The sequence below is a fragment of the Ascaphus truei genome, chromosome 8 (genome assembly GCF_040206685.1).
Source record: "Ascaphus truei isolate aAscTru1 chromosome 8, aAscTru1.hap1, whole genome shotgun sequence".
NCBI classification, from domain to species: domain Eukaryota; kingdom Metazoa; phylum Chordata; class Amphibia; order Anura; family Ascaphidae; genus Ascaphus; species Ascaphus truei.
In genome coordinates, this window is record NC_134490.1 from 32,045,582 (window position 1) to 32,073,434 (window position 27,853).

At 44.0% G+C, this 27,853-nt stretch overlaps 1 protein-coding gene across 1 annotated transcript; it reads left to right on the top strand.

Annotated features, from left to right (window-relative positions):
• NWD1 (NACHT and WD repeat domain containing 1) lies at positions 1-27,853 on the top strand. Its single transcript, XM_075611216.1, has 18 exons — positions 1-252; positions 1,688-2,043; positions 2,736-3,053; positions 3,409-4,007; positions 5,866-6,069; positions 10,405-10,564; positions 10,788-10,905; positions 11,220-11,384; positions 12,109-12,306; positions 12,759-12,881; positions 13,722-13,918; positions 18,599-18,877; positions 20,685-20,775; positions 22,303-22,457; positions 23,303-23,579; positions 23,980-24,530; positions 24,946-25,051; positions 27,035-27,853. The coding sequence occupies exons 1-18, from the start codon at positions 126-128 to the stop codon at positions 27,328-27,330; spliced, it is 4,320 nt and encodes a 1,439-aa protein (XP_075467331.1). The 5' UTR covers positions 1-125; the 3' UTR covers positions 27,331-27,853.

Consider the following 27,853-nt stretch of genomic DNA (forward strand, 5'->3'; position numbering starts at 1 on the left):
CTCAGCTGCTGACTCAATGGTTTTGGAAAGACCTGAACGCTGTCCCCCCCACCTACATCCTGCAGCCAATCACGGCTCACCTCCCTCACTATGTCGACCCAAACCCCGCCCACGCGGAGTGCCACATGCGGGACGTGGAGGAGTGGAGGAGCACGGAGAGACAGCTGTCCCGGGCTTTGCGCGCGGCCGCTCTGGAGGCGGAGCGGGAGGGCCTGATCACCCAGGAGGAAAAACACAAGTATTATAAATCAGGTCTGTACCAGCTGCCAGTTTAACGGGGCTCATGGGGTCTGTTTATTACAGGAGCAGTTCTTTCTATTTCTTTTTTTTAATTTTAGCTCTCCTTTTTTTCTATACGGGTGGGAAACCAGTGGTCCTCCTGAGCCAAACGCCACTATTTTCATCTGTGGTGACCCCTCGTTTCCTGAGATTCTTACCGGTGAAGTTACCAACCTGAGTGTAAACAAAATGGCTGCCAAATCTCCCACCAATAGGAAGCTGCAACATCATCGGTTGTGGCTTCCTATTGGACGGTAATTTAAATCCCCAGGAAGTAATACCTGTAACTTCACCCTTAGTTATCTCGTGAACCAGGGGGTATGCGGAGCTGAAAACAGTGCAGTTCAGCTCTAGGTTGACCCCCACCCCCCTAGTTCCAATCGTGTAAAGGTTAATTCGGGTGATTGCTTCTATAAAGTCTCCAGGCGGCAAAACAACTTCCCATAAAAGTAATGGAGTTTGTTTGGATGATACATCTGGGGCAGAAAACTTTGGTAAATTCTCCCTATCTGTTTGTGCAAAATAAAAATGTATAATTGTTTTATGTATGTATAATTGTATTTATATAGTGCCTTGTACAATACAAGGTAAATAAAATGCAAACAGTGGGGTGAGAGCAGCAAGTAAATGACAGCATAAGGTAAACAAAGACACTGCCCTGAAGAGCTTACAATCTTTTAAAAATGAGACTTTGAGGGCTTTCTAATACAGTGTATCAAGGCCTCTTAACTTACACACAGTACAACTACTTTCTTTCAGCCGATGGCTTGATGCAAAACATAGCACCAGACTTATCAATGAAATAAATACGCCATTGATCGTTCAGTTACTACTTTTCAAGTGTGTGTTATGAATTTAACTGAGGTAGTGCCGATTGGGGCATTTTTAACCGAAGCTGCCATTGAAGTTGGCAGTTTAGTGCGCTAGTTCCCTGATCGGCACTATTGCAGCTTAACGAATAACCCAGTTGTTGCATATGTATCCGAAAACAGGTGCAAACAGGTGCAAACAGGTGCAAACGTGACTTAGCGTCACGTTGCATCAATGTGCGCGCTGTTGGAAATGGTTATAGGAACAGTTAGGGAGGAAAGAGTTAGGGCAACATTATAATTACACCAATCAGAAGTTGCACCTATAACGGGTTCAGTTTTGCGTTCAAAAAATCTGCCAGGTTTAGGTGGTGTTAACATCTTTCTCCATGGACCTGTGCTAAATGTAAGCCACAAGGGCCAATGTATTGCTAGCCCCTCTAGTGGCAAAAGGGTTACCAAGCCGCTGGAGCAAATTAACGCAGGTGAATATTTTTTTCCCTGTGATACATACCCTCCATGGACCATTAATCCCCCACGCTCCCAGTACCCAGCGTCCCCTGCTTATTATCTCCCATTCTTCACACGGTGTCTTCCAGTGACCGAATGGGAGATTGAATGCGGATTCTTGACCTCCAGTGCGAGCAAGTCCGGCACTACCGTATTCCTCCGAGAGGTGAAGGATCTTGACCTCGGCATGCAGAAGGTCTCCCAGCTCTTGGACGTTAGAGAAGATGGGAGCCCGGACACAGAAGCTCAGGAACTTCTGGGTGACCTGAAGAGAAGGATAGTCCAGGAGCACTCAAACCAGGTGAAGGTGCACGTGGTGGAATGGAGTAGGGACAAGATCCAGAAGAAGTACCTGCAGGAACTCTGTGATCAGGTCATCGCTGTCATCAACCACCAGATACTCGCGCATCTGTCTAGGGGAGACGTGAAACAACTGGGATCTCAGGTAACGTTAGCAAAGCTGCGGTGATTGTGTGCCTTATTGTAGGGCATCGTGTAAAGGTTCCTGGGGTCTATTGGATGACTGCAAAACTGGGGCATAACCATTGCAAAAACAAAAAAAACAGCACTCTTTGGGGGTCATTTGCAACGTCTCCTGGATGCATAACTGAGATATTGCATGAAATGTATAAAAGTGAACTATACCTCTAGTGGCAATGACGTGATCTATCTAATATTAATGTGTGTTTAACGAAAGCATGAACTACTGTCAGACCACACCCGTCCCGCCCTCTCACCTTATCTTTATTGACTCTCTGATAAGGACAGGGTAGGAGAAGGGGAAATAACTGAATTGACAAACACTCCCCCCATTCACAAGCCCCCAAAGGAATGCTGTTTCTAATTTCTTTTCAGAGAAACAAAAACTGCCAAATCCTTGCTTTTAGCATGACTACATTCTTTTAAGGAAACTAATTCTATTGCTAAATTGTTAACAAAATGTGGATTATTGGTCTTTCATTTTGGGAACCGGGAGACTTTAGTAAATAACTCCTCAAATCAGGGAAAGTTTGAGAAGGAAATACGTAGAGTTGTCGATCTCACCAAATTTTGAGTTTAGGGGTTGGGGTGGGGTGCAGCAGTGCTACCGAAACCAAAGTGTCCTCAACAATGATTTTCTTTGCTTGCAAACCACAGCAGCAGCCCTGGCTAGGGTGGCTGATGCAAGAGGTTGCCCACCACATAGCCCTGTCGCATAAGAAATCCGCGGTCTTCTGTGGGCGTGAGGAGCTTCTGCAAAGCATTGTGGGACGGGTAAAAGATGGACATGCCTGTGTGCGCCCACCCCTGGTTATCTTTGGGGCATCAGGGTCGGGAAAGACTGCCCTGATGTGCAAAGCCTTTGAGATGCTGCGACCAGCAGTGGTGGGTGGTGTGGTGTTGGTGCTACGGCTACTGGGAACATCACCTCGAAGCTCGGAGATCCATGACGTTCTGAAGAGCATCTGTTATCAGGTAAGGATGGGTACCATCTTGTTTAAGCCAGTTCCCTCTGCCCCTGTGGCAGTGAATGGACTTAATGACTTTCAATCTCCTTACATTCACCTGTTTCCATGAGGTTGCCATTTTTTAATCCCTGAGCAGCAAAACACTCACAGTTTTCTATCAACAGTAGATCAATACAATAACAATAAGCAGCTGGCACAAATAACGTGCAATCTAATGTATGAACTCTATGTAGGAGTAGACCCACACAGTAACTTGCTCAATGTCCCAGCATACATTTCTCCCACTCTAAAGGCCTATAACTGAACACACAGGTTGACTTCCTGTAATAGTATCCATGACCTTGTCTTCCTGTCGCCCCCAGGTGTGCTTGGCACTGGATCTGCCACTTCCTTCTTCCCAGGTCACCAACGTCTACAATGAGACAGTGCGTTTTTTTAATGAGCTTCTTACTGCCGTGTCCGAGAGGAAGGCAGAGGCTCTAGTACTGGTTCTGGACTCGTTGGACCAGCTCTCTCCATCGGAAGGTGCTCACCACCTGAATTGGCTGCCAAAAGAATGCCCGCCCAATGTCCATATTGTGTTGTCCACTTTGCCTGATGAGCGAGGCATCCTGAAGACCATACAAGAGGCTATCCCAGACCCAGAATCTTACCTGGAGGTCCAGCCACTGACCACAGAGCAGGGGAGTCATATGATTCAGATGCTCATGGCTTCAGCCGGACGCAGGCTGACACCTGCCCAACTGGACATTGTCCTGAGCAGCTTCAAGAAATGCAGGCAGCCGCTGCTACTCAAGCTGGCATTTGAAGAGGCCAAGAGATGGGCATCCTACACAACGCCCTCCGAGGTGAAGATCGCCACCAGCACCAAAGCTGCGGTGCAGCAGCTGTACCAGCGCCTGGAACAGCTTCATGGGAAGCTACTGGTGTCCCATGCCCTGGGATACATTGTGGCATCCAGGTTAGTACAATAGGTATTGTCATATCATATTGGGCATTGGATTCAAAACACCAAATTGGGTGCTGGTACCTGAAACATGTGCAGATGTACAGCCCTGTGGTATAAGGAGAACAATGTAAGACGTCAGGATAAATGACCATGTCATGTGTGACCGAGTCTTATTTATCAGGTGCAAGTCCCACTCATTGGCTGGCAGTCAACTGAAAGCGGCCTTTTGTATTGGAAGCCAGGCTCAATAATTGTAGGGCAATGTAATGCATTGGGAGGTGGCCTCACTGGAAGGCAGTCTCACTCTTTGGGAGCAAGTGTCTTTCATTGACTTCTATTCTCACTACTAAGCTTTCCGTTTCATTAATCGTCTGACAGTCTCACTCATTGTAGGGCAGTCTCATTTATTGGCAGATAGTCTCATTCATAGAAGGACAGCCTATTTTATTGACTGGCAGTCTCACAGTGGAAGACAGGCTTATTCCCTGGTTGGTAGTCTCATGCGTTGGCTAACGGTCTCATCCATTGGCTGGCAATGTCTTTGAGATAACATTGGGAGGCAGTGTTGTCCCTTAGAAGGCTATCTCACTCACTATTAATCAGTCTCACTCATTTTAATATCGCAAGCATCATACATTGCAAAGGAATCTTACTCTTCCAAGTACAAACTTTCCCATGAAATCTTTGTTTGGGGGGTTTAAACTATCTAAAAGTCACTCTTGATCATGGGAGATCAGAGTACAGACCTGAGAGGAGTCTCTTTTGTATTGTATTGTATGTCTTTATTTATATAGCGCCATTAATGTACATAGCGCTTCACAGTAGTAATACACGTGGTAGTCAAATATATAACAGATAATATAAATAACAGGTCATGGGAATAAGTGCTTCAAACATAAAAGTAACATTAAGGAAAAGGAGTCCCTGCTCCGAGGAGCTTACAGTCTTTACCAAAGAGTTTCTGATAAGAGACCATTGATAACAGGAAGGATTGATAGATTCTGCCAGTTAAGGTAAATAATACAGAGAGAGCTGGATATTAGTATTATGAATCATGAATCGGGACAAACCAATCAGAAGGCTCCATTCCGCACAGCTCACTTACCCCCCCCCCCCCCCCCCCCACCTGGTATTTTGCTGCTAGCGGCCTCGTTCAGAAATGGCTCTATGGAAGAATAATATTGTCACATTATCCTATGCATAGCTATAACTAGGTTTTTGTTTTTCATAGCTATAAGAAGAGACATGTTCTGTGTTTCACTGTGTTATGGGCTAAGGGAAAGTGTGTGTGTAAAACAAATTTTTCCTTTAAACTTTCCTTAATGCTGAAACTGTAAGTTCTTTGTTTAGCTGGTCCCCTCGTCTTATCTATTAACCCCCCCTTGTAGAGTCAGAGATGTACCAGCTGTCGGCCTTGAGAAAGATGAGGTAGCTTAGCACGAGTTTCTATTTTGCTTAATCTGCTCAAATATATTGCAAATTGTATCACCAAGTAACTGCAAGTTAAAAAAAACAAGATTACGAAAAGTAGGATGCTCGCTGAACTCATATGGGCAGACATTGCAAAATTATGTATGCCCGCCCCTTCTTCTGGTATAAGATAGCTTGCTTAGAGCCTATAGTGCTGTTAATTTATGTTAGATCAGACAGCAATGCTTTGATTTGCATTAAATGCGCTCTTGCAAGCAGCTGCTGCAATAACGTTTTTCGACAGATTGTTTTTGCATAAAAAGAATACGTGTGGGACTGAGTTTTTTTCCGCGACAGCTCACTCTGTTTCCCAAACCATCTTGGAATGTTCCATTCCTGCACAACTGGTGGGGTGGAGGGCTCGTCTCGATGGATCCATTTATTTTAATGTGATTCCCAGGAACGGTCTGTCAGAGGCGGAGCTGAAGGATATCCTATCCCTGGACGACGATGTTCTCTCAGATATTTACCAGTACTGGGCTCCTCCAAGCGTTGACGTCATACGATTCCCTTCCCTGTCATGGACCCGCCTACGCTACGACTTGGGAGAGTACTTGGTGGAGAGGCAGGCGGACGGGAGCCAAGTGCTGGGTCTCTACCACAGGTACCCACAGAGTATTAATAATTCACCTCTCACTGATCTCCTGTGAGTCTCTCACATTTGACTCTGCCTTATTTTTAATATCAGCATCTCAAAGACCTCAATGGAGTCTCGCTGATTAAAAAAATCAGCCCTTTTCACGTTGCAATAATGTTTTTTCTGCTGAACCGATATTTACAGATTTTTGGCCTTGGAGGTAGATATCTTCGCTGTCGTTGATGTGGGTTATTCATTAAACTGGCATGACATTGCCATACTTGGGCAAACTCTATGGACCTCATTTTAGAGATGTTTACACAATAAAAATATTAAGAAGTGTAACTGTTGTGACAAACGTCTCCCTTACGTGGCACTGCCGCCTGTCCGGGCTCTTTATGACATGTTTTTTTAGGGTAAACAAAGAGAAGACATAGCACAATATTGTACCTTCTGCCTGCTTTATTCCGTCTCAGCAGGGGACTGCAACTTTAACGGAAGTATATTTGAGGTTCTCAGGCTTGTGCCTGTAATATTAGTCTGAAGCAGTGGGACTGCAACACTTTAATAGAAATACACCAAAAATAAACCCTGCTCAATCGGAGCGATTTCTTAGACAGAGATTTCCCTCTCTAGGGTAGGGCGGCTTATCCGCTTTCCAACTATACGAAACACAGCATATTTACAATCGGTTACCGAATTCATAAGAAGAAGGGGTTTTATTACATTGAAGGGGGTGTCCTCCCTGAACTGGATGCTGGGAGCAGCGGTGCCCCAGCCTCCAGGCTCTAGAAGAGAGAGTGAGGCAGCAAACTGACATAAGTACAGTACCTGTTCCTCAATTAGGAGAGCAGGTGAGGGGGAATTAGAACAACTATGAACTCAGGTCTGGATTCTCATCCACCAGCCGCAGTAACTGTGAAGCTGTGGGGTGGATCACATTTACATTATGGCTGCACTTTCTGATCTAAATCCGACAGAAAGCTGCCTAACATCCTGGGACTAAGTCCTACTGTTCACTTGTAAATCAAAATAAGTAGTGAGTTCTCCTTTATACCAGAGGACTTCTATCTCTATCTATACCAATTCAACTGCTAAAGCAGTGGTAGACAACTTAAGTCATCAAAAGGGCCTCACCTTACCCACATTATATATAGGAGTTTCTCCCCACCCTCTCCGGTCCTTCTTGATACTGGGGTGCTGATAAATACTGTCCCACTCCTCTCCTTACACTGGGAACTAGTGATTCCCTCTGACATTAGGCAGCACGGGAAGTGAGAACATGCTATGATCCAAAGTAGCAAATTCTCCATTCCCTCTTCACTGGGAGATGGGAAGAGCGGGCTGCTGAGGTGGCCAGTGGTTTGGGGGTGCGGGTGAAGTCCAGAGGGCCACATGTTACCTACTTGCCAAAGGATGGAAACAGTGCACAATAGGCAGGAGCAGTTAAAGGAGGAGATATACACGAGCTGTTTTAGAGCAGTTAGTGAAGGAGTTATAGGGAGGGGTTATAGGAGGCGTTATAGGGAGAGGTTATAGGGAGCAGTTACAGGAGGAGGTATAGTGAGCAGTTACTGGAGGAGTTATAGTGAGCAGTTACGGGAGGAGGTATAGTGAGCAGTTACTGGAGGAGTTATAGTGAGCAGTTACTGGAGGAGTTATAGTGAGCAGTTACTGGAGGAGTTATAGTGAGCAGTTACTGGAGGAGTGTCACGGTAGCTTGTGACAGGCTGTAATTTACACCAAAACTATATATAAATATATATATACCTGGGTTTGAACTGGGACGAGACTTAGATATGATAAAATATATTTTATTCCTTGATAAAGGTGAACACAACAGATTATACAATAACAGCAAAATATAGACACTTACTTAAAGATTATGACAAGAAAGCCATCAGGATTACAGAATGGGCCATTTCTTCCATACTTCAGCTGACATCACAGCAATACATGCAGGATACATGCAGGACATGAAGAACAATGAAGAACCATGAAGCACTTTGCATGAACAACATGGATAAAAGGGTGGCTCTGACTTATATATCATTTTAACCCTTGCATCCCAGCTTACGGCGTCGTGCCGTCTAGTAAAATCCCCTTTGAAGCTTTTGAAGCTGACTTTGGGCTTCTAGGGTCCAGTGTGAAAAGTTACACTTACTCTGGTTAATTCCTTTTGTCCGCTGGGCCATGCATAAGCAATTAGCAACTTAGCCTTTGATGACCAGGCTTTTAAATTCTAGCCTTTCCTGCTCATCACAACAGGGGTTCCTCAGAACTCAACCAAAATTTCATATTTACTGCAAATCATTGCCTAACTTCCGTTCCGTAATACACACAGTCAGGTGAGATATATTAATACAGTCCGTCACACCTGACGCTCGCAGAGAGACCAAACATTACAGTGTAATATGAAAATTAATAGAGATATTAATATCTGGCATTTAGCAGCAGTTACATATACAGTGTTTAGACTCCCAAAGATATGCTAAGTCCCACGAATACAAATATGTAATTCTTATCCTTTTCAGCCAAGGACATCTCATAATATTCTTATATTTAATAAGGTTACTCCTTTTGATTCCCTTCTTGGGTAGCTCCACCCCTACCCCCATCAACAAAACCTTTTGAAGTAGGCTTGTAGCTTCTCGCATAACCAACTAGGGCAGTACCTGTTGGCTGCTTCCTGGGCCTTGCATAGCAATTAGGTAATCACTCTCTTGATCACTTATGTATCACACCTAAGCCCAGACCTCTCTGTTGATATACACTTCCAGTGAGGAAGCTTGCATATCAAACGTGAATAGACCCAGTTGGTCCTGGTACGCATTACAAAGGCAGGCAGAGGTTATTAGCATTTGGCCTTTACATTGTAAGACTGCCCCAGAGAGGCACAAATATCAAAATTATATGTCCCCCTTCTGACAAAGTTATATGTTTCATATGTGGGTACTTGGGGGGTTTCCCCGGAGGCTGCACCCCCAGACTCAGGGGCTGGCTGCAAACAGGTATTAACATACTGTACACTAAAAAACCCTTCTGCTTTTCACATTCAACTTCAATTAAGCCCTTTGAAGTCCAGGTTTCCTGAAAAGACACAATACAGTGGAATTTCCTTAAACTGTAGCTTATTAACCCCTTATGATCCAGTGGGTGGGTTATGCAGACACTGACCCAGCAACAATACAATTTTACACAGGGGAATAAGCATTTTCATGTTATAACAAGGGTTAAATCACATTTCTGGACCTCAGCCCAGTTAACCCCTTGTCTCCCTGGCGAGGTTAGAGGGGGGCCCTTGGGGAGTAACCCCGTTAATCCTGGGCCAAACCCTCACTATCGTCACAAGGAGTTATAGTGAGCAGTTACTGGAGGAGTTATAGTGAGCAGTTACTGGAGGAGTTATAGTGAGCAGTTACTGGAGGAGTTATAGTGAGCAGTTACTGGAGGAGTTATAGTGAGCAGTTACTGGAGGAGTTATAGTGAACGGTTGCAGGAGCATTTAGGGGAGGAATTATAGGGAGCGATTGTAGGAGCAGTTAGGAGAGGGGTTATAGGAGCAGTTAGGGAGGGATATATAGGGTGCGGTTATAGGACTAGTTAGGGGAGGATATATAGGGTGCGGTTATAGGAGCAAAAATACTTCTCTGCCGTGGGTGAAAGGGGGTTATTCATTAACGTGCCACTCCCACTTGGGACCAAAGTGAACTAGTTCCACTGATGTTTTAGCGGTCTTATCTGGGCAATTTATGCTTTTTTTAACCCAAATCTGACACCTATAAGTATTTTTTTTAAAGTTATACTTGGGAGGGGTGTGATGTCTTCTGGCTGCTCCTGTGCTTGTGATGTCACTGCGTGATCAGGAAATGCCTGTAAAGCCAGCGTCCCCCCTTCCACCTCCCTTTTATCTTCATTGGCTCTCTGATAAGGACAGGGTGGGATAAGGGGAAAGGCCCCTAAGAAATGTAACTTGTGACTAATTTTCAAACAAATCAAAGCGGGCAAACTTTTGCTATTAGCATTGCTAGATTTGTTATGGGAAGCAAGTTTGCCTGTACATTTTTTTCCAAAAGTACGTGCTCTGGCTGGGTACATGGAAATGTACTTAAAAAGAGGATAGCGCCTATAGTTAGCGTGGGGGATTATAGGGTTAAAGGAGCAGTTATGGGACGAGTTATAGGGAGTGGTTATAACAGCAGTTACAGAAGGAGACTGGGTGATATGTATCAAAGTTTCCACTTCTAACAATTTTCCTCTTTCTATCACGACTTCTGACATCTCTGAGATGTCCGTGTCAGTGTGAGAAACATGATCATCACATCGTCTCACACACAGCCCTGTCTCCGCATCTTGTTGTAGACAGTTCATTGAAGTGGCTCAGGAAGCTTACCTGTCTGACACAGAGAAGAGGAAGAGGCATTACACACTGTCTGAATACTTTCTGGGCCGATGGAGTCTGGGTACCAAACGACCCATCCACTTACCACTAATCAACAAGTCCCTGAACGCTGACAGAAAGGTAATTACATAATAATGCTATGGTATTTTAATGCAGATCAGAGCTCCAGGACTCTGCTGTCCAAAGTTTTTCATTTCCTATACTGTGAAGTTTCTTCCCCCTGTTGGAGACGCTCTCGGAATCATTCATTTGAATGGACTAGATCTCGTCTCCAGCGGGAAGCGGGATTCAAAGCACATGGGAAAAAGGGCAATTTGGGTTTAACTTTTGTGTCCCTCCCCAGGTGGCTCCGCAGCCCCTGTGGTTTTCAGAAGATGTGGCTAACCAGAGGAAGCTCAGCGAGCTGCCTTACCACCTGCTGAAAGCACGCTGCATCGATCAACTCAAAAAGGAAGTGCTAGGTAGGGATGGGAGACGTCGGGTGGGTTAATGACAAGCACATCAGCTATGGGGAAACCATTCTCTGTAGGTCTTACGCTGCAATGTATGGGATCCATCTCTGACAGCTAACACCTCCACTGCCAAAGTGGCCAATAAAAACCACACCAGATTAATCAACTGGATTTGTTTTCCTTTGATAAATCATGTGCAGGTTTTGTTTTGCACTGGTTTTGCACTGGTTTTGCTCCCAGTTTTGTACCTGGTTGACTTTGGTCAATAGAGCCACTCCGTGTGTGATGTGGTGGGATGTGAAGAGATGTTCCGATCTCCCCAGGGAACATGGACTGGATATCCAGCAAAATCGTCTCCTGCGGAATACAGAGCGTGATCGAAGATTTCCAGATGTGCGCGGACTACGTGGACTGTGCCCAGGTGCGCCTCGTGAAGGACACGCTGAGGCTTTTTCAACCCACCGTAAATTTCGCGGAGGGTGGTGTAGGTGAGTGTGCGTTTACGAGTGCTGGAACACAGCACCGTCATCATACCATTCCTACAGCCCCTTCCAACTAACTTCACAATGGCAAGTCAACCCATTCACTGCCCAGGACGGCAGAAACATGAGGCAGAGCAGCAGGAAGGATGAAGGCATTTCAGAGTTAAAGAATGATGCTATCTCAGGCAAAAGCTGTAATACTTGAACAAAACGTTTTGGGAAAGACACAATAGAGTACATTTCCTTATTTCTGCTCAGTTATTAACTACCAGTTTCCCTACATGCAGCCACCATCAATGTAGCTTCATGTCGTCAATGGGCCCCCAACGCTGCTTCACTCACCCTACTATTCTGGGTAGTGACATTGATGAGCATACTGAGTGTGTCCCTTTTAGCTTCCTTTCCTGTGACACACACAATGTGCTCATTTACATGTCAATACCCAGAATCCTCATCTGCAGCTTAACCACTGTATGATGTATGACTGTGGGGTCAGTGAAGCAGGTTTGAATGAAGACGAGAACACTGAGTATAGTAAATAAACTTAGGTACAAGCTGCACAGAGGATGATAATAGTTTTGCAAAAGGTAAGAGAGTTTTTCAGTTTCGGGTATCCTGGGTTGTACCTGGCACAGTTTGTGTTTCTTAAACTGTTGTTGTGTAATTACTGTGTATCCCTGAGATTTTGCACTGTCTGAGACAATAAATGTGTGTCTTCCTCCCCATATAGACCCCTGCATTGTTTACACAGAAATGCTGGCCAGATTGCACTATTTCCAGCTGTCCTGCCCATCTCTGATTGGTGAGATGTGCCAACAGTGCCTGGCCTGGTTTAGCCAGTATCCTTATCCCACCGTCATCCCTATGTGTAGCTTCTTCCAGCCCCCTGGTGGACCCCTGCAGACTACCCTTACGGGATTCAAACAAGGTATATAATGTGGGTTAGGAAGTCAAACTATGGCATAGAGCCTATGAGCATCTATGGGGACAAATAATTTATTGTAGAGGGGGATCCTATTTTAATGTGTATTGAGACACATAATTCCTCAACTGAACAACTTTACCTGTGTCCTGACACACAGCACTATAAAAGCAGATGCATCGCCGTTCACACAGCTTTTAAGCACAGCATGGGACTAGCAAAGCAAGTCAAACCACTCACAGACATGTTTCAACCTTGATGGGTATCATCATTGTGAGGTTGGTTTATACTTGCTTTGCAATATTTCTAGGCTGGGTAGGTTTACCATATACATTTTAAGTTATGGTGGGTGAAAAAGGCAACAAAAAACCTGGACCGTTAGCATATAGCCAATGTGAATGTGCTCACAAGTGATATTCTTTATTATATATATAATATATATACTGCCTCACCCACAGGTATTACCATCATGGAGCTCAGTGCTGATCATGACCTTCTCGTGGTGGGGTCACAGGATGGAACGATGATAGTGTGGAACATCAGAGACATTGAGGTCATCCACACTCTGACCGGCCACTCTGGTGGGTGCTTGTAGGATATCAGTGGTAATAAGGTCTGGGCTCCCAAGGAAACACTGGATAAACCTCTTAGTTACTGCATAACATCAGCCAGTGCATTCTTTATGTCTCTTCCATGGTCGTCCTGGCTTCATGATTAGGTAAACTCCTTTAGACTTGGCTGGAAAAAAAATGTGCTACTATCTGCTAATTTCTCCCTAGATAAAAAAGGTACTTACAACTCAATACAAGGCAATGAAAGGTGGGATGTCCCATTGTTTCCTCTCAATCTCTCCTATAGGAGCTTTTAGCATATTGGTCAGTTTGTTTATACTGTAGTATGTTGAATAGCTTTTCAAATGGAAGCCCTAACGACTACATTCAGAGAGTGCAACAGCGAATTTCATGGAATGTGCCATTTCATTAAGGCATTGGTGTGCAACAGGTGGCCCGGGGGCTGTAAGGCCCTCAACTGCTTACCACCCCAGCAGCCCTCTCTCTCTGGTGCAGAAGGAATGGACATGTTGCTGGTGTGTAGCTTCTGTCTGCTCCCTCAGCTGCCTAATGACAGTGCCCCTCACTAATTCCCAGTGTAAGAAGAGTAGTGAGTCAGTATTCATCAGTGTGCCGGCATTAAGAAGCTGACTGTAGGGGGGAAGCTCATACCCATGGCTGCAACGTCCCTTCTGTCTGTGCAATATATATATATATATATATATATATATATATATGTATATATGTATATATGTATGTGATGTGCAGCCTACCACTGCATTAGGGTCTTGTTTAGGGATGTGACATTAATAAGGTAGGAATCCTTGTGCATGGGGGGGATTGTGGTTCCATCTCTGTGCTCTCTTGCAGCCGGGATACGCTGTGTGAAGGTTTTTGGGGAGGGGACCCGCGCGATCTCTGGGTCCCTGGATCACACCTTGCGCCTGTGGAACTTAGTGACCGGTAAGGAGTGTCTGTGCATTCAGGAAGACCACTCCAGCTACGAGAACGCGCATCTGCAGGTGGACGAGCGGAGCGGCGTCATCTATTCAGCGGCGGGATCCCAGGTGTGATGGCGGATAATTCGTCTCCTTCCACTTAGCGAATTATTTAATACATTTGGAAGCGGCTGCTTGCACTGAAAACTCCTGTTCAAGTCAATGGGAGTTTTTTTTTGCCTGATCACAGTGCAATTGGCCACCTTGGAGCTTATTGAATGGTTACTCTTGGGCAGGGCCGGCCAACTCCAGTCCTCAACAGGTCAGCTTTTCAGGATATCCCTGTCTTCGACTGAGCCACTGATTGAGCCACCTGTGCTGAAGCAGGGAGATCCTTCAAATATGTCCTGTTGGTGGCTGTTGAGGACTGGACTTGGCCAGCCGTGCCCTAGAGAGTTACCACTTGGTAATTGGGGATGAAAGGTCTTATTTATGAGAGAGTTTGCAAGTTAGCGATGTTCTCCTTTGAAAAGAATTGTCTAAGAGGGGATATGATTCGATTTTAAAAGTGTTCCTTCGCTGACCTCAGCACATTTTAGTCAATCTAATTTTAAGCTTCCTTAAACTGTGCAAAGTTTTAGCTGTTTTGTTGCTCTGAAAATTGCATTTCTCTGGGGTCTCTGAATAGGGGGAGCGTTTGTCAAGCAAGTGTTATCTTTACCCTTATACAGTATATGCTCTCTTTACATATATACATGTACAGTATATGTATATACAGTATATTGTTATCTTTACATATATATATGTATATGTATATACAGTATATGCTCTCTTTACATATATAAATATATATATATACAGTATATTGTTATCTTTACATATATATATATATGTATATGCATATACAGTATATTGTTATCTTTAACATATCTTTTTTTTTTTACTTAATTTTTTTATTGAGCATTTTTGTACATACAGAATAAGGTAAACAAAACATACAACACAGAAAAAAAAGGGGGGGACACAGTAATGCAAATAAACTGATTGTGAAACAATAGAGAAGAGGGAGATCGGGGAGGGGGGAGGGGTAGCATTTGTACCAATATAGCACTGTACACAACAATTTAAATATCACATGTATCACTCTGTTCAAAGTATTCTAGTCTATATATGGGGATAAACCTGCATGGCGGAACCAAGGAGCCCAAATCTTAGAGAATTGCGAGGTAGAGCCGTTCAGGTAGGCTGAGAGTTTTTCCATATAGACTATGTGCCAAATGTTGTTGTTTATTTGATTTAAGGATGGTGGGGCTGGTTGTTTCCAATTTTTGGCACCGTGTAGCGTTTAAAATTTGGGATATTACTCTAGCTTTTTTTTTGGAGATATTAGCCATTGGTTTTCCTAGCAATATATATACTGGGTCGTGTGGGACAGAGATTTCTAGTATCTTGTGTATTAAGGTGAACACTTCCGTCCATGTTTGTTGGATTTTGGGACATGATCAGAATATGTGCAGTATATTCCCCACTTCACCACAACCGCGCCAGCACAGAGGGGAAACGCAAGGGAGAAAAGAGTGCAGCCTGGCAGGAGTCATATACCATCTGAATATTAACTTGTAAATATTCTCCTTAATTACAACGCATGAAGAATTTTTTGAAGCAGCTTCCCAGATGTCTGTCCAGATATCGAGATCTATACAGACGTTAAGATCCTTTTCCCAGGATAACATATAGTTATCGGGGGGTTTGGTTGTTCTTGATAGAGGATAAACTGTGATATATTCTGGAGATAATGCCCTTTGTGTGGGGCTGGTGTAGACACCAGTCCTCATACAAGGTTAAAGCATGTGGTTGACTTGGCTTGTAGACTGATTGGATATAGTGCCTAACCTGGAGAAATCTGAAGAGTTCGGAGGAGGGGATATCATGGTTTGTTTGTAACGAAGCGAATGGGGGGACTTTCCCTTGGGTGAGGATATCCTTGACTCTTGTGAGTCCTTTTTGAACCCAGGTATGGGAGTGCGGGTTTCCTGTGTGAAAAGGAAGGGAGGGGTCCGATAATAGGGGTTGCATAAGGGAAGGGGTATCGGTTAGTTGGAACTTGGTTTTGAGGGAATCCCAGAGATTACAGGCAAAGGATATCACCGGGTTCTTGTAAATCTCAGGTGGTCTAGACTTTTTATTAAGCCAGAGAAGATTTTTTATTTTACATGGGCAACAAATCAAATCCTCTATCTCGACCCACCTCTTTTCGGTTGGGTTTGAATGCCAGCTAACAAGTTGTCCTAGTTGAGCTGCTCTATGGTAGTTTTGTAAGTTCGGAAGAGCTAAGCCTCCTTCTAATTTGGACTTATAAAGAATATCTTTGCGAACTCTGGGTCAACTGTTTTGCCAGACAAACTTCAAAATTTTCTTCTGAATATTATTTAGATCTTTCTGACAGATTTTAACCGGGAGAGTTTGAAAGAGATAGAGGAGTCGAGGTAAAATATTCATTTTAATAGTGGTTATTCTCCCAAACCAGGATATTATATATGGGTTCCAAGTGGCTAAGTCCTTGACTATCTGGTCGAAAAAGGGTTTAAAATTTGCGTTGTATAAAGTTGAATAAACTTTTGTTAATTGAACCCCTAGATATTTAATATGGTTCGTATTCCATTTAAAGTCAAAATTTAGTTGGAGTAATTTTACTAATTCTTTAGGGAGATTTAAGCTAAGGGCCATGGATTTGGAATGATTAATTTTATAACCTGAAAGGGAGCCAAATTCTGATAGAACATGAAAAAGGTTAGGGAGGGATGTGAAAGGTTTTGAAAGTGTCAATAGTATATCGTCCACAAAAAGAGCTATTTTGAATTCTTCCTGGCCAACAGAAATACTCGCAATATTGGGGTTCATCCTTATCCGGCATGCTAATGGTTCTATGGCTAAGGCAAACAATAAAAGTGACATCGGACAACCCTGTCTAGTTCCATTTGATATTGAAAAGGGATCAGACAAGGAGCTGTTCGTCCTCACCGTGGCCGTTGGTGTGGAGTAAAGTGTGTTTATGCTATTTAATATTTTGGCTGTGAATCCCATCTGCGAAAGCGTAGCTGACATAAACTGCCAGTCTAATCGATTGAATGCTTTTTCTGCATCTAAAGAGAGTAATAGAGATGGGCACTTTGTGTGTTTTGCTACGTGTATTAGATTCACCGTCCTCCTTGTGTTGTCAAGGGCTTATCTGCCCAGGACGAACCCCACCTGGTCCGGATGAACCAGTTTAGGGAGGATGTTATTTCATCTGTTGGCTAAGATCTTTGCATAAAGTTTTAGATCAGTATTTAGTTGGTTGGGTGGACTAAGATGGCCGCCGGTCACCCCCCAAGCAGTGTGTTTGTGCCGGGTGGGTGAACCAAGATGGCCACCACTCAAACAGGGCCGCGCCGAGTAGTGAGTCATTTCCCTCTAGGTGGATCACCCCCCCCTCCCACGGGGCTCACAGTGCCCCGAAGCCACAAAGGAAGGCACCCGCTCCGATCGGCAGCTGCCAGCGTGTCACGCTGAAGCCAGCGCCATCTTGCCGCTCCGGCAGGGCACGGGCGTGTGGGGATGATTGTGTGAGGGGGGTGGTTGTGTGAGGGGGCGGGCAGCAACCCCCCGACTGCTTCAGCTCACCTCCGCCTAGCTCGGTAAAGTGCGGGGACCCCCCTTATCTCCTTCCATGTATGTCGGCTGATTCTAGTGCAGGCCTCCCGGCGGCCATCTTGAATTTTCCTTGGAGGCAGAGGGCTGACATATCTTTTTGATGTAGAACTTCATTCTTTAGGTTGTTTATTTCCATGGGATGTTTCTATAGTTAATATGTTTAAATAATAAAAAGATGTATATATAGTGTAATATGGATCCCTATCATCGGCTCTCGTTTTAAGGAACCAACGAGGAGCGATCTATGGGTATATCTATGTATCATTTTGGACTGAGTCCGTTCCCTGATGAAGTGGAGTTATCCACGAAACGCGTCGGATAACTGGAGGATCGCTAAACCTGCTTTCTGCATCGTCTTCTTGCTGTCCAGTCCCTGTGTTACTCATGCTTTGGCAATACTGAAATCTTTTCTGTCATGCCAATAAAGTGTATTTGATTTAATTGATAAAGATAAGGAGAGAGGAAAGAGAGGGTCTCCGGCTGTGAAAACTCTTGAGAACAGCCAGAGAATATCAAACAGACAAATGTCAGTGACAGGTTTATGGGGTCACATCTGGGCGATTGACACCTTTTTTTTTTTACCATAATCTGACACCTGTACATTTTTTCAAACCGTTACATAATGTTTATAAACATGGTGAGCTGACTTTGGAGGGGTTTTGATTTCCTCTAGTTTACACAGCGAATAATGAAAACACTTGATAGACTAACACTTCTCCATTCAGGGGCCCTGTAAGAAATGCAATGTGTAACTTATTTGCAGAGAAACAAAAGCAGCCAATCTTTGCTTTTAGCATGGCTAGATTAGTTTAGGGAAGCCAATGACATATTTACAGTGTTCAGAAAAGCTTGTTATTTTTGGACGACTATTGCACCTACCCTTAATGGGACAAATAGCACCTGTGACTACTTTTACCAGTGAGACACGAGGTGCTCATTTGCATGTCATTACCCAGAATCCCTGGCTGCAGTGGAAGCATTGTATGCTAAGAGATAATGGGGAAGGACAGGGTTGCAGTCCTGGCTGAGACATGTGACTGTGCTCACATGTGGTATTTTATTTGCTTTACCAGTTACATACGCTGTGTTTCCTCCCCCCCCCCCCTTTCCCCGCAGGTCTATGCCTGGAACATAGAATCCGGCTCCCACCTCCTGCGCCTCTCACCTGCCATCTGTGACCTCCGCATGTGCGCTGCAGTGTTCCCCCCCCAGCAGCTTGTGATGACGGTGACAGAGGGAGCTACAGTCCACCTTTGGGACAGCGCCACGGGGGAGCTGAGAGGGTCGCGCCAGCTGCCCGGGGTCGGCGCAGAGGAGGCGTATCCCGTCTGCAGCGGCGTCATCTCCAGACATGGGAAGATGGTGGTGGGATTTAAAAATGGCGCTCTGGCAATGGTATGAAGCCACTCGCTCTAAAGAATGTAGATGTTTTTACCGGTAACTTTGAAAGCAGCAATCTTTAGTATCTTGCCCACCCCCCTCCCCCCGAGAATGCCATGCTCTTTTAAATATATATATATTTTTTATATATATATACATATTAAATATATACACTGTATATATAGATTTTTTGTGTTAAAAATCATGATTTTCTTAATCTCTAGCATCTGAGGTTGCCATGGTAATGTTTCGACTGTACTGGGCTTTGGAGAAAGCTCCATTTTAACACACCCGGATGTTTAGTATTTTCATATGCTTACATCTCCCGAACGAAGCGTCAGAATGTAAAACTAAAAAGGGCAAGAAGAGGCCTCCCAGAGTAAGTACAGATAAAGGGGGCACATTTATATTTAGCTCCTTGTCACCTTGAGAAATGCATGCTTACCTCTATGTCTCAGGCACAGATTACATGATTGTAAAAAGCTATGGGGAACTGCGCCTGAAATATTATATGAACAGTGTATAATTGTATTTAACAAAATACACAAATTCCCAACAAGCTCTGAGAAACCCCAACCATTACCACATAATATATATATATATATATATATATATATATATATATATATATATATATATATATACATGTATATATATACATATACATATAAATATATATATATATATATATGCATATATATATATATATATATATATATATATATATATATATATATATATATATATATATATATATATATATATATATATATGCATATATATATATATATGCATATATATATATATGCATATATATATATATGCATATATATATATATATATATATATATATATATATATATATATATATATATATATATATATATGCATATAAGTGTCAAAAGGAGTGCTAGTGGGCGTGGCTAAATGTATACAACAAAAAACAAAAATGCCCAAAGCTGCTTCCATTGTGACAAAAATACACAGTGCAATACCTATATATCTATTGTAAGAACGGTCGTTTAGTTTAACCCTTTGGCCAAAGCGTTAAAATTCTTATTTATAAGCTGTATAATTACAGGAAGAATGATCACATTGGATCTGTCGTAACCTGGCAAAATGAAACTGACCTACAACTTGGATAGTGGGGTGGGGCAATCTTAAACCTTGGGGGGGAGGGGCCACTACCCCCCAAGGTTTAAGCTTGCCCAACCCCACTATCCAAGTTGCAGGTCAGTTTCATTTTGCCAGGTTACGACAGATCCAATGTGATCATTCTTCCTGTAATTATACAGCTTAATAAGAATTTTAACCCAGGTGAGTGTTGGGACCTGCTACGGTCATGCCTTGTAAGTGGCAGCAGGCTTAAGACGCTTTGGCCAAAGTGTTAAACTAAATGACCCTTTTTACAAGAGATATATAGGTATTGCTCTGTGTATTTTTGTCACAATGGAAGTAGCTTTGGGCATTTTTGTTTTTTGTTGTATAATTGTATTTAGCCTCATTAAAAATACTTTGGTGGGGGGGGGGATTTCTTAAAGCTCATGCGCAACTAACATGTGGGGACCTCTAAACTTGGTCGATTACGATGATTGGTGTGAGTGTGGTGTTACATGAAGGTATGGAGTACCACTACTTGGGGTAGTTACATGAGGGTATGGGGTACCACTACTTGGGGTAGTTACATGAGGGTATGGGCTACCACTACTTGGGGTAGTTACATGAGGGTGTGGGGTACCACTATTCACGGACTAATGGTTCCACACGGCTCTTCAACCAGTGACGCTCGCGCCTGCATCCTGATGATGTTCTTGCATCCCAGATTTCCTCGGGCGGGGGTGTCTCCACCGAGAAGATGCCCAGCGCGCTGACCTTTGTGGTGGTGGCCGATGACGAGTCACTATTCGCAGCAGGTAAAACTTTTTGCACGCCTCATGAGTGCAGCTGGGCTGGTTGGAGTGATGGAAAAAAGAAAGGCCTGGCGCACAGGACAGCTATTACATCTAGTGCTGGCGTATGTCTAACAAGGTCTTATTTGGGTAAAGTAAAAAAAAAGGAGAGAGTGGGGTTACAGGGAGAGAGAAAGGAAGGGAGAGAGAGTGGGGGGCACAGAGAGAGAGAGGGGTAAGTGAGAGAGAGTGAGGGCACATAGAGAGAGAAGAAGTGAGAGAGATTGGGGGCACAGAGAGAGAGGAAGTGAGAGAGAGTGGGGGACACAGAGAGAGAAGAGATGAGAGAAAGGGGGCAGAGGGAAAGAGGGTAGGGGCACAGAGAGAGAATAAGAAAGGAAGTGAGATGGGGGTACAGTGAGGGATAGAGGGAGGGCAAAGAGAGAAAGGAAGTGAGAGAGAGGGAGACAGAGAGAGGGCAGGTCACAGAGAGACAGAAAGGAAGTGAGAGCGAGGGGGCACGGAGAGAGAGAAAGGAAGCGAGAGTGGGGGGCATAGGGAGAGATAGGGCACAGAGAGAGAGAGAGGGGAAGTGAGAGCGAGGGGGCACAGAGAGAGAGAGAGAGAGAGAGAGAGAGAGAGAAAGGAAGCGAGAGTGAGGGGGCATAGGGAGAGAGAGAGAAAGGAAGTGAGAGCAAGGGGGCACAGAGAGAGAGAGAGAGAGAGAGAGAGAAAGGAAGCGAGAGTGAGGGGGCATAGGGAGAGATAGGGCACAGAGAGAGAGAGAGAGAGAGAGAGAAAGGAAGTGAAAGCGAGGGGGCACAGAGAGAGAAAGGAAGTGTTTTTGTTTGCCTTCCTCTGATCAATACGTAAGTATAGATATAGGATAAAGTATATGCTGTCTAAATTTAGCATAAAAAGAAAATATAAATCGGCGCCTGTTATATTTTCTTTGTTTTGAAGTCACCCTCTGACATACAGTAGGTAGTCTGGTATATATTTTTCAGGCAGCTACCCATCACTTATTTTGTGAATATTTGGGTTTTCCACATTTAAATATATTATCTTTTATCTCACTCACTTGTTAGCGCTACATTATTCCTCTTTGCACTACATTTAGCATAGGTTGAACTTGATGGACGCATGTCTTTTTTCAACCTCATCTACTATGTAAGTGAGAGAGGGGGGGAGCACAGAGAAAAACAATGTGAGAGAGTGGGGGGCACCAGAGAGAGATAAAGGGAATGAGAGAGGGGGGCACAGAGAGAAAGAGAGAAACACATACACACACACATAGAGAAGAAAAAGACAAAGAGATACAAAGAAAGAGAAAGACAGGGCAAGAAATGACAGACAGAAAGAAATTCCAAAACATTGAGCCCACAAGTAATTATTATACAGTGAGAGCCATTACAATTTGTAAGCTGTTATTCAAGTGAATGGCTACTAATGATCACTAAAACTGTCTAGTGAATGACCCCCACAGCTTACAGTGAGCACTATCCGTACCAACACTATGTACTTTAATCATCTCGTTATTCCCGCGCGCAGGGTTTGGGAAGCAGGTGCAGGTTTTCCGAGCCGATTCCAACACCTTCCGGACATTCCTGAGCTCCTGTCTAGAACACGAGGACCTGGTGAAGTCCGCCGTGATCCACAGCGAGAAGAACATTGTGGTAACCGGATCCCAGGATGAAACCATCCGGGTCAGTCAGGAAGACATCCCCTCTTTGAAATATGGGTATCTTTCTTCCATTCTCCCAGGAGTTAGGTTACCATCATGTTATTTCTCCTTGAGGACAGAGGAAGGACACAGGAAGTGCCACAAACTAATAATGCCTTGTAGCTCCAATTCCACAATCCTCTGCTTTTGCAGTTCAGAAGCTGAAGATGCAACAGGAGGGCGGAATGTGACCATCCATTGCTATCTTTCTGTTTATTCTAGTGCTGGCTAAGCTATAGCTTCCTTTTTGGCTACACATTAACACCCTTTTTGAGTTTTTAAATGGAGTAAAAAATATGGTAAAATAAAGAGATACTTTTGAAGAATAAAATGTCAGCCATTACCAAATTTGGTCTTGAGGAACAACTGATAACTTCTCATTGACTCCTGGAGTTCCACAGAAAACCATTGCTCTATGCCATCAGCTTTGGCCATTATTCTTTAGCTTGTGGTGGTGCCCAGTTACTTGACTGGAATTTGCAATACAATCGCAACTTAAAGATTCAGTTGACCAACTTGGAAATGGAAATGAGCTTAGTGTGATGCCCTGTAAAGCAACTTAACTAACAACTTTTTTCACAGCTTTTTTTTTATTTTATTCTTGTTAAAGAAGGCCCAAAGCCTGCAGTAGAGTATTCACATGTCAACTAACCCTCTTTATTGTCACTTTTCCCACTTTACCAGGCAGCACAAAGCTGCTTTCCAGTATCCTACAAAGAAAACAGGCACCCTACTATACAGTATTGTAAAGAACGCTTAAAAAAATAAACATGCAGATGGAACTGCACCTACAATAAATAACCCCCTTTGTCTCTGTGTGGCTCACAGGTGTGGAGTCTGTCTCAGAGGGGAGCCCTTTTGGACTCTCTGCATGGGATGGGAGTGCCAGTCACTGCGTTGGCGCTACAGGGTAGCACTCTGGTCTCTGCTTCCCGGAATGCCTATTACCTGAAGCTCTGGAACCTGGATTATGACAAGCGGCACCAAACACTCGCTCCCTTCGAGGACCGCACCGGCTGCGTCGCTCTGTCTGACGCGGGGAAACGTGTGTACTTCCCTAGGACGGGAGCCAAGCACAAGATTGTGGTCTGGGACTCTGAGCAAGGTAAAAGTCATTATAAGACTCGTAAAGCACAAGACCCAAAGACGCTGCTTGTGACTTTGGCTGCAAAGGAATTAATTTAACGATTAGATGATATTATAATATTAGCTAATTATGACGATGAGAAATATACACACATACATTTACACAATCTTAGAAATAAATAATAATGATATGAAATATCAGGGTAATTTAAGTGTTCTACGGTCTTGCCAAAAAGTATGGGTTCTGGGTGTTTCAGGCATATACCCCAAATTTACAGAGACAAAGGGGTTATTCACTATACAGCTCTTAGAAAAAGTTAATGAATATTCAATTGAACAGGCGTCAATGGTCGCTAATGGCTTTCGCCTTCCAGTGAGTAGCCCCCAAAGTGTGTGAACTGACACACTGCATTCGGCAGGTCGGATGGCAGATATCTTGGAGGCATCTTCGGAAGTAACCTGCCTTGAGGTTGCAGAGCGTAAGAGGATCCTGCTTTGTGGGTTGGCTTCAGGAACAGTGCTGGCGTTCCCTCTGGATCACAGACTGGACGCTGCCTGCATCCCGCCCCCTGAGACTAGCAAGCCAGTGCTCTGCCTGTCACTCAGCAAGCAGGAAACCTGGCTGGCCGTGGCTTACCACAACCTCCTACTCTTGTATGACATCAACCAGGGGGACCCTCACCCTGTGCTCAATGGGCCCGTCCACTCAGTCCAACCTGATATTCCCAGCTGTGTGTGCAAAGTAGCTGTTCTGGAGGACCAGCGTGTTCTTTATGGGATGGCGGGTGGACAACTGTGTCTTTTCAGCTGCGAGAAAAGTGAAGGTCACAAGCTGGAGCCACATGGGAGCAAAATCACCTGCTTGGAAACCAGCAACAGAGAGGTGTACGTATTGAGCGGCTGCAATGACTCAGTCCAGCGTCTCTGGAACCTGGAGAACAGCCAGTGGGAGCACGAGATGTGCTACAAGGTATCCATCTTTTACACATCCAACTTTTTGCAGTGGACCAAGTGTGACCAAGTGGTTCTTATCTGCCATTAATTTCTATGTTTCCTTTTCGGGGAGAATCAGTACAGCCAACTTGGTTTACGTCATGACAGAGTTACTAACTTTAAAACAAAAGATGTAGGGACACCTGTTTCTCATTACTGATGACATCCAAAAGGGCATATGGCTAAGTTGGGTGATCTGTCTTCATTCTATTAAGAGGAATACAAATCTGCCCGAGCATCTTCCAGTCATTTGGTAGAACTACAATTATTCCCAGCACAGTGGCTACCTTGAATGTAAATTTAATGGACTGGTGAGCCTCCAGCATTTGTAAAATGTTCAGCTAGCAGGAACTAAAATGAATCTGCCACGTTATTCTACCTCTTCCAAACAGGGCTTCTTCTTCCAAGGCATTGAGTGCGCATGCTTCTCACCTGATGACCGCTACATTTATACCGGATCGCAGGACCGAGCCATAAAAGTCTGGGACGTTTCAAGCGGTAAGTGGATATACATCTACTATATAAGGGATACTCAAGTACACTCAGAAATCCGGTCTATTTTACATGAGCCTAAGATGTAACGAGTATGAGATAATGACATACAGGAGTCTATGCAATTTTGGACCAATGTTGTCGTTTTATTAGCATTAACGTATCAAGGTCTTCAATTGTTGCTTCATGTTTATCAGCTTGTGATTTGAGGAGTGTTAGGCCTGGGACATAGTAAACACTTTTGTGCTGCTGCTCGCTGTTGCTTGCTGCCACTCGCTCTACCAGGAGCTTTTTGCTGTCCTGGCAGAGGAGACAGCAAGCGCTTGGGAGGCGGGTATCACTGTGTGTGTGTGTCACTTGGTAGCTGTCAGTGTGTGTGTGTGTGTGTGTCACTTTGAAGTGGTCTGTGTGTTTGTGTGTCACTGGGGAACCTGTGTGTGTGCATATGTGTGTGTGTGTGTATATATTATATAATATTTTAAAAATTAAAAAAAAAGACATGTTGTGAGAATAAATCATTTATTAACATTGTGCAACTTTGATAAATATATTCACACACATACATCACACACATACATCTCACACACACACTTCTGTGCTGCCTCTACTCTGTCTGGTCTGGTATCTCAGAACACCGACACAGTAGAAAAAAAAAAAAGGCTGCAGCCCCATTGGATGGGAGCGGTCACGTGACCGCTCCTCCTCTCCCCCAAGCGGCAAAATTTCAAACTCTCGTGTCTCTTCTGATTTTCTCAGACTCCGCATGCATCAGCACGCATGCGGAGGGAGAAACTATAGCCGCGCTGATTACAGATGCAGGGGCTTTGTGCATCTGTTCAGCGTGGCTCAGCCCGCCTCAGCGACGCTGATTTTACTATGTCCTAGGCCTTAACAGGAAAGGTCAGAGACGAGTTATATATAGATTACTATGACATTTATCAAATTGTGCATTTGTGCCTGTAAAAAATAAAAATTCCTATATGCTGTGTACCGCACGCTATACTATTATTGTGGCACGCTTTGAGTCCCATTGGGAGAAAAGTGCTATATGAAATAAGTTATTATTATTATTATCTAATATTCTACCTTTTTTGTGCACCCAAAATAAAATCCACTTGTTATAACATGATATAAACCTCCTCATTCAGCAGACGCAAATTTAAGGCGCGAGCCATAATCTTGTTTAAAAGGTTGCAGCTTGGAGTAGGAAGTTGTGGGAGTTTTGTATATGTTGGATCCTGTAAGAGACCTGTGCAGAGTTACACTGGGGGGAGACCGATTTGGGGGAAATTAAACATGGCTTTATTTAGCCTGTCAATTTAAACAGCAGTTTAAGGCAAAACATAATACAAAGAAACAAACACCAACTCCATTTTGGAGACTAAATAAACAATACATGCCGTAGCTATCTGACTGGCTGGATAGGCTAGTTCACAGTCTAAAACAAGGAACATATTTATCAGGGAGCAATATATATGAAAGTCTTATCTGACTGTGCTGGTCTGGCGTCTCTGGTTTCTCCAGATGCAGGCATTGCAGTCCTGCTGCTCCCAGGAAGTCTGTTGTCAGCACACAGCCCTGGTTTGTGCTCAAGACTCTCTATCCTCTGTCAGCACAGTATTGACTGTGCTAAGGAGTCTCTGTTCTCCTCTGTCAGGACAGTTGTGACTGTCCTAAGGAGTCTCTCTTGGTCTGTCCCCAGCAGGTTTTTTTTACCCTCCTCTGATTACCCAAATGGAGATGGTTAATTGACTAGCTGCAATTAACCAGCTCTCTGCTGGATTTTCAGACAACTAGAGGCAGCTTTATTTAAACAAGGATAAGTCCCTGTCACAGATCCCATAAAATATTACCAAGAGTTGAGATGTACTAATACAATTGTTAAATAGGTCCCTGTCCCAAAGAGCTTACAATCTACAGAGCACAGACCCGTGCGTGGATCAACACAGGACAGTTTGTGATCTAATTCTAGTTTTTCTTTGGATTCAGGTTGTCTGCTCGCAATTCAATATGTATACGCGACCGTCACTCGTATCGTCTCCACCGTGGACGGGTTTATCGGTACCACGAGGCTCGGCTACGTCATACGTGAACGGTTCCAGTGCCCAGAAAACATCAGCCCCCAGTACAACCCATTGCGGAACATCAAAGCCACATGCACAGTGAGTTCCAGGAGGGACAAGAACGCTAAAGGCAAAAGCAACACGGCGGCAAAGATCGGAAAACTGTGGTGGAGATGCAGGGACCAAAACAGCAGCACATCACAAATATGCCACATTGTTTAACCAGAGATGATCTGTATCACACTGGTGGCTTACCAGTGACGGTGAACATGCCGTATTAGCTTGATCTGGGGTGAAATGGGGTGCATTTGTTGGGAATTAAAAATTAGAGCTACATTGTTGGGGTTATCGCAGTTAAAATTGAAAGAAGACCCATAGACCTAATATCCATCCCAGGACTTGCAGTTTGATGCCCTTATTTAATGAGCTTTGAAGCCATTATGGCCTCATTAGTGATGTGTTAAGCACCGTTGTTAATGACGTGACAATCAGCAGCATGTTGAATAGGGGGGCTGACAGGTAGATTGGAAGACTCAGGCTGTTTGGGGAGATGTGAGTGGGTTGTAAAGTAGGTGGGTGAGTAAGTGCGTTTACAGAGTTGAAGGTGGGGAGGTGAAGCTATGCGGCGAACACTGGGGGGGGATATTATTCACTTAAATTGTAAGCTCTTCTGTAGGGACTCCTTTTCCTATTTTATGTCTGGAGTGCTTATTCCAAGTATGTGTTATAATATAATGTCAAGTGT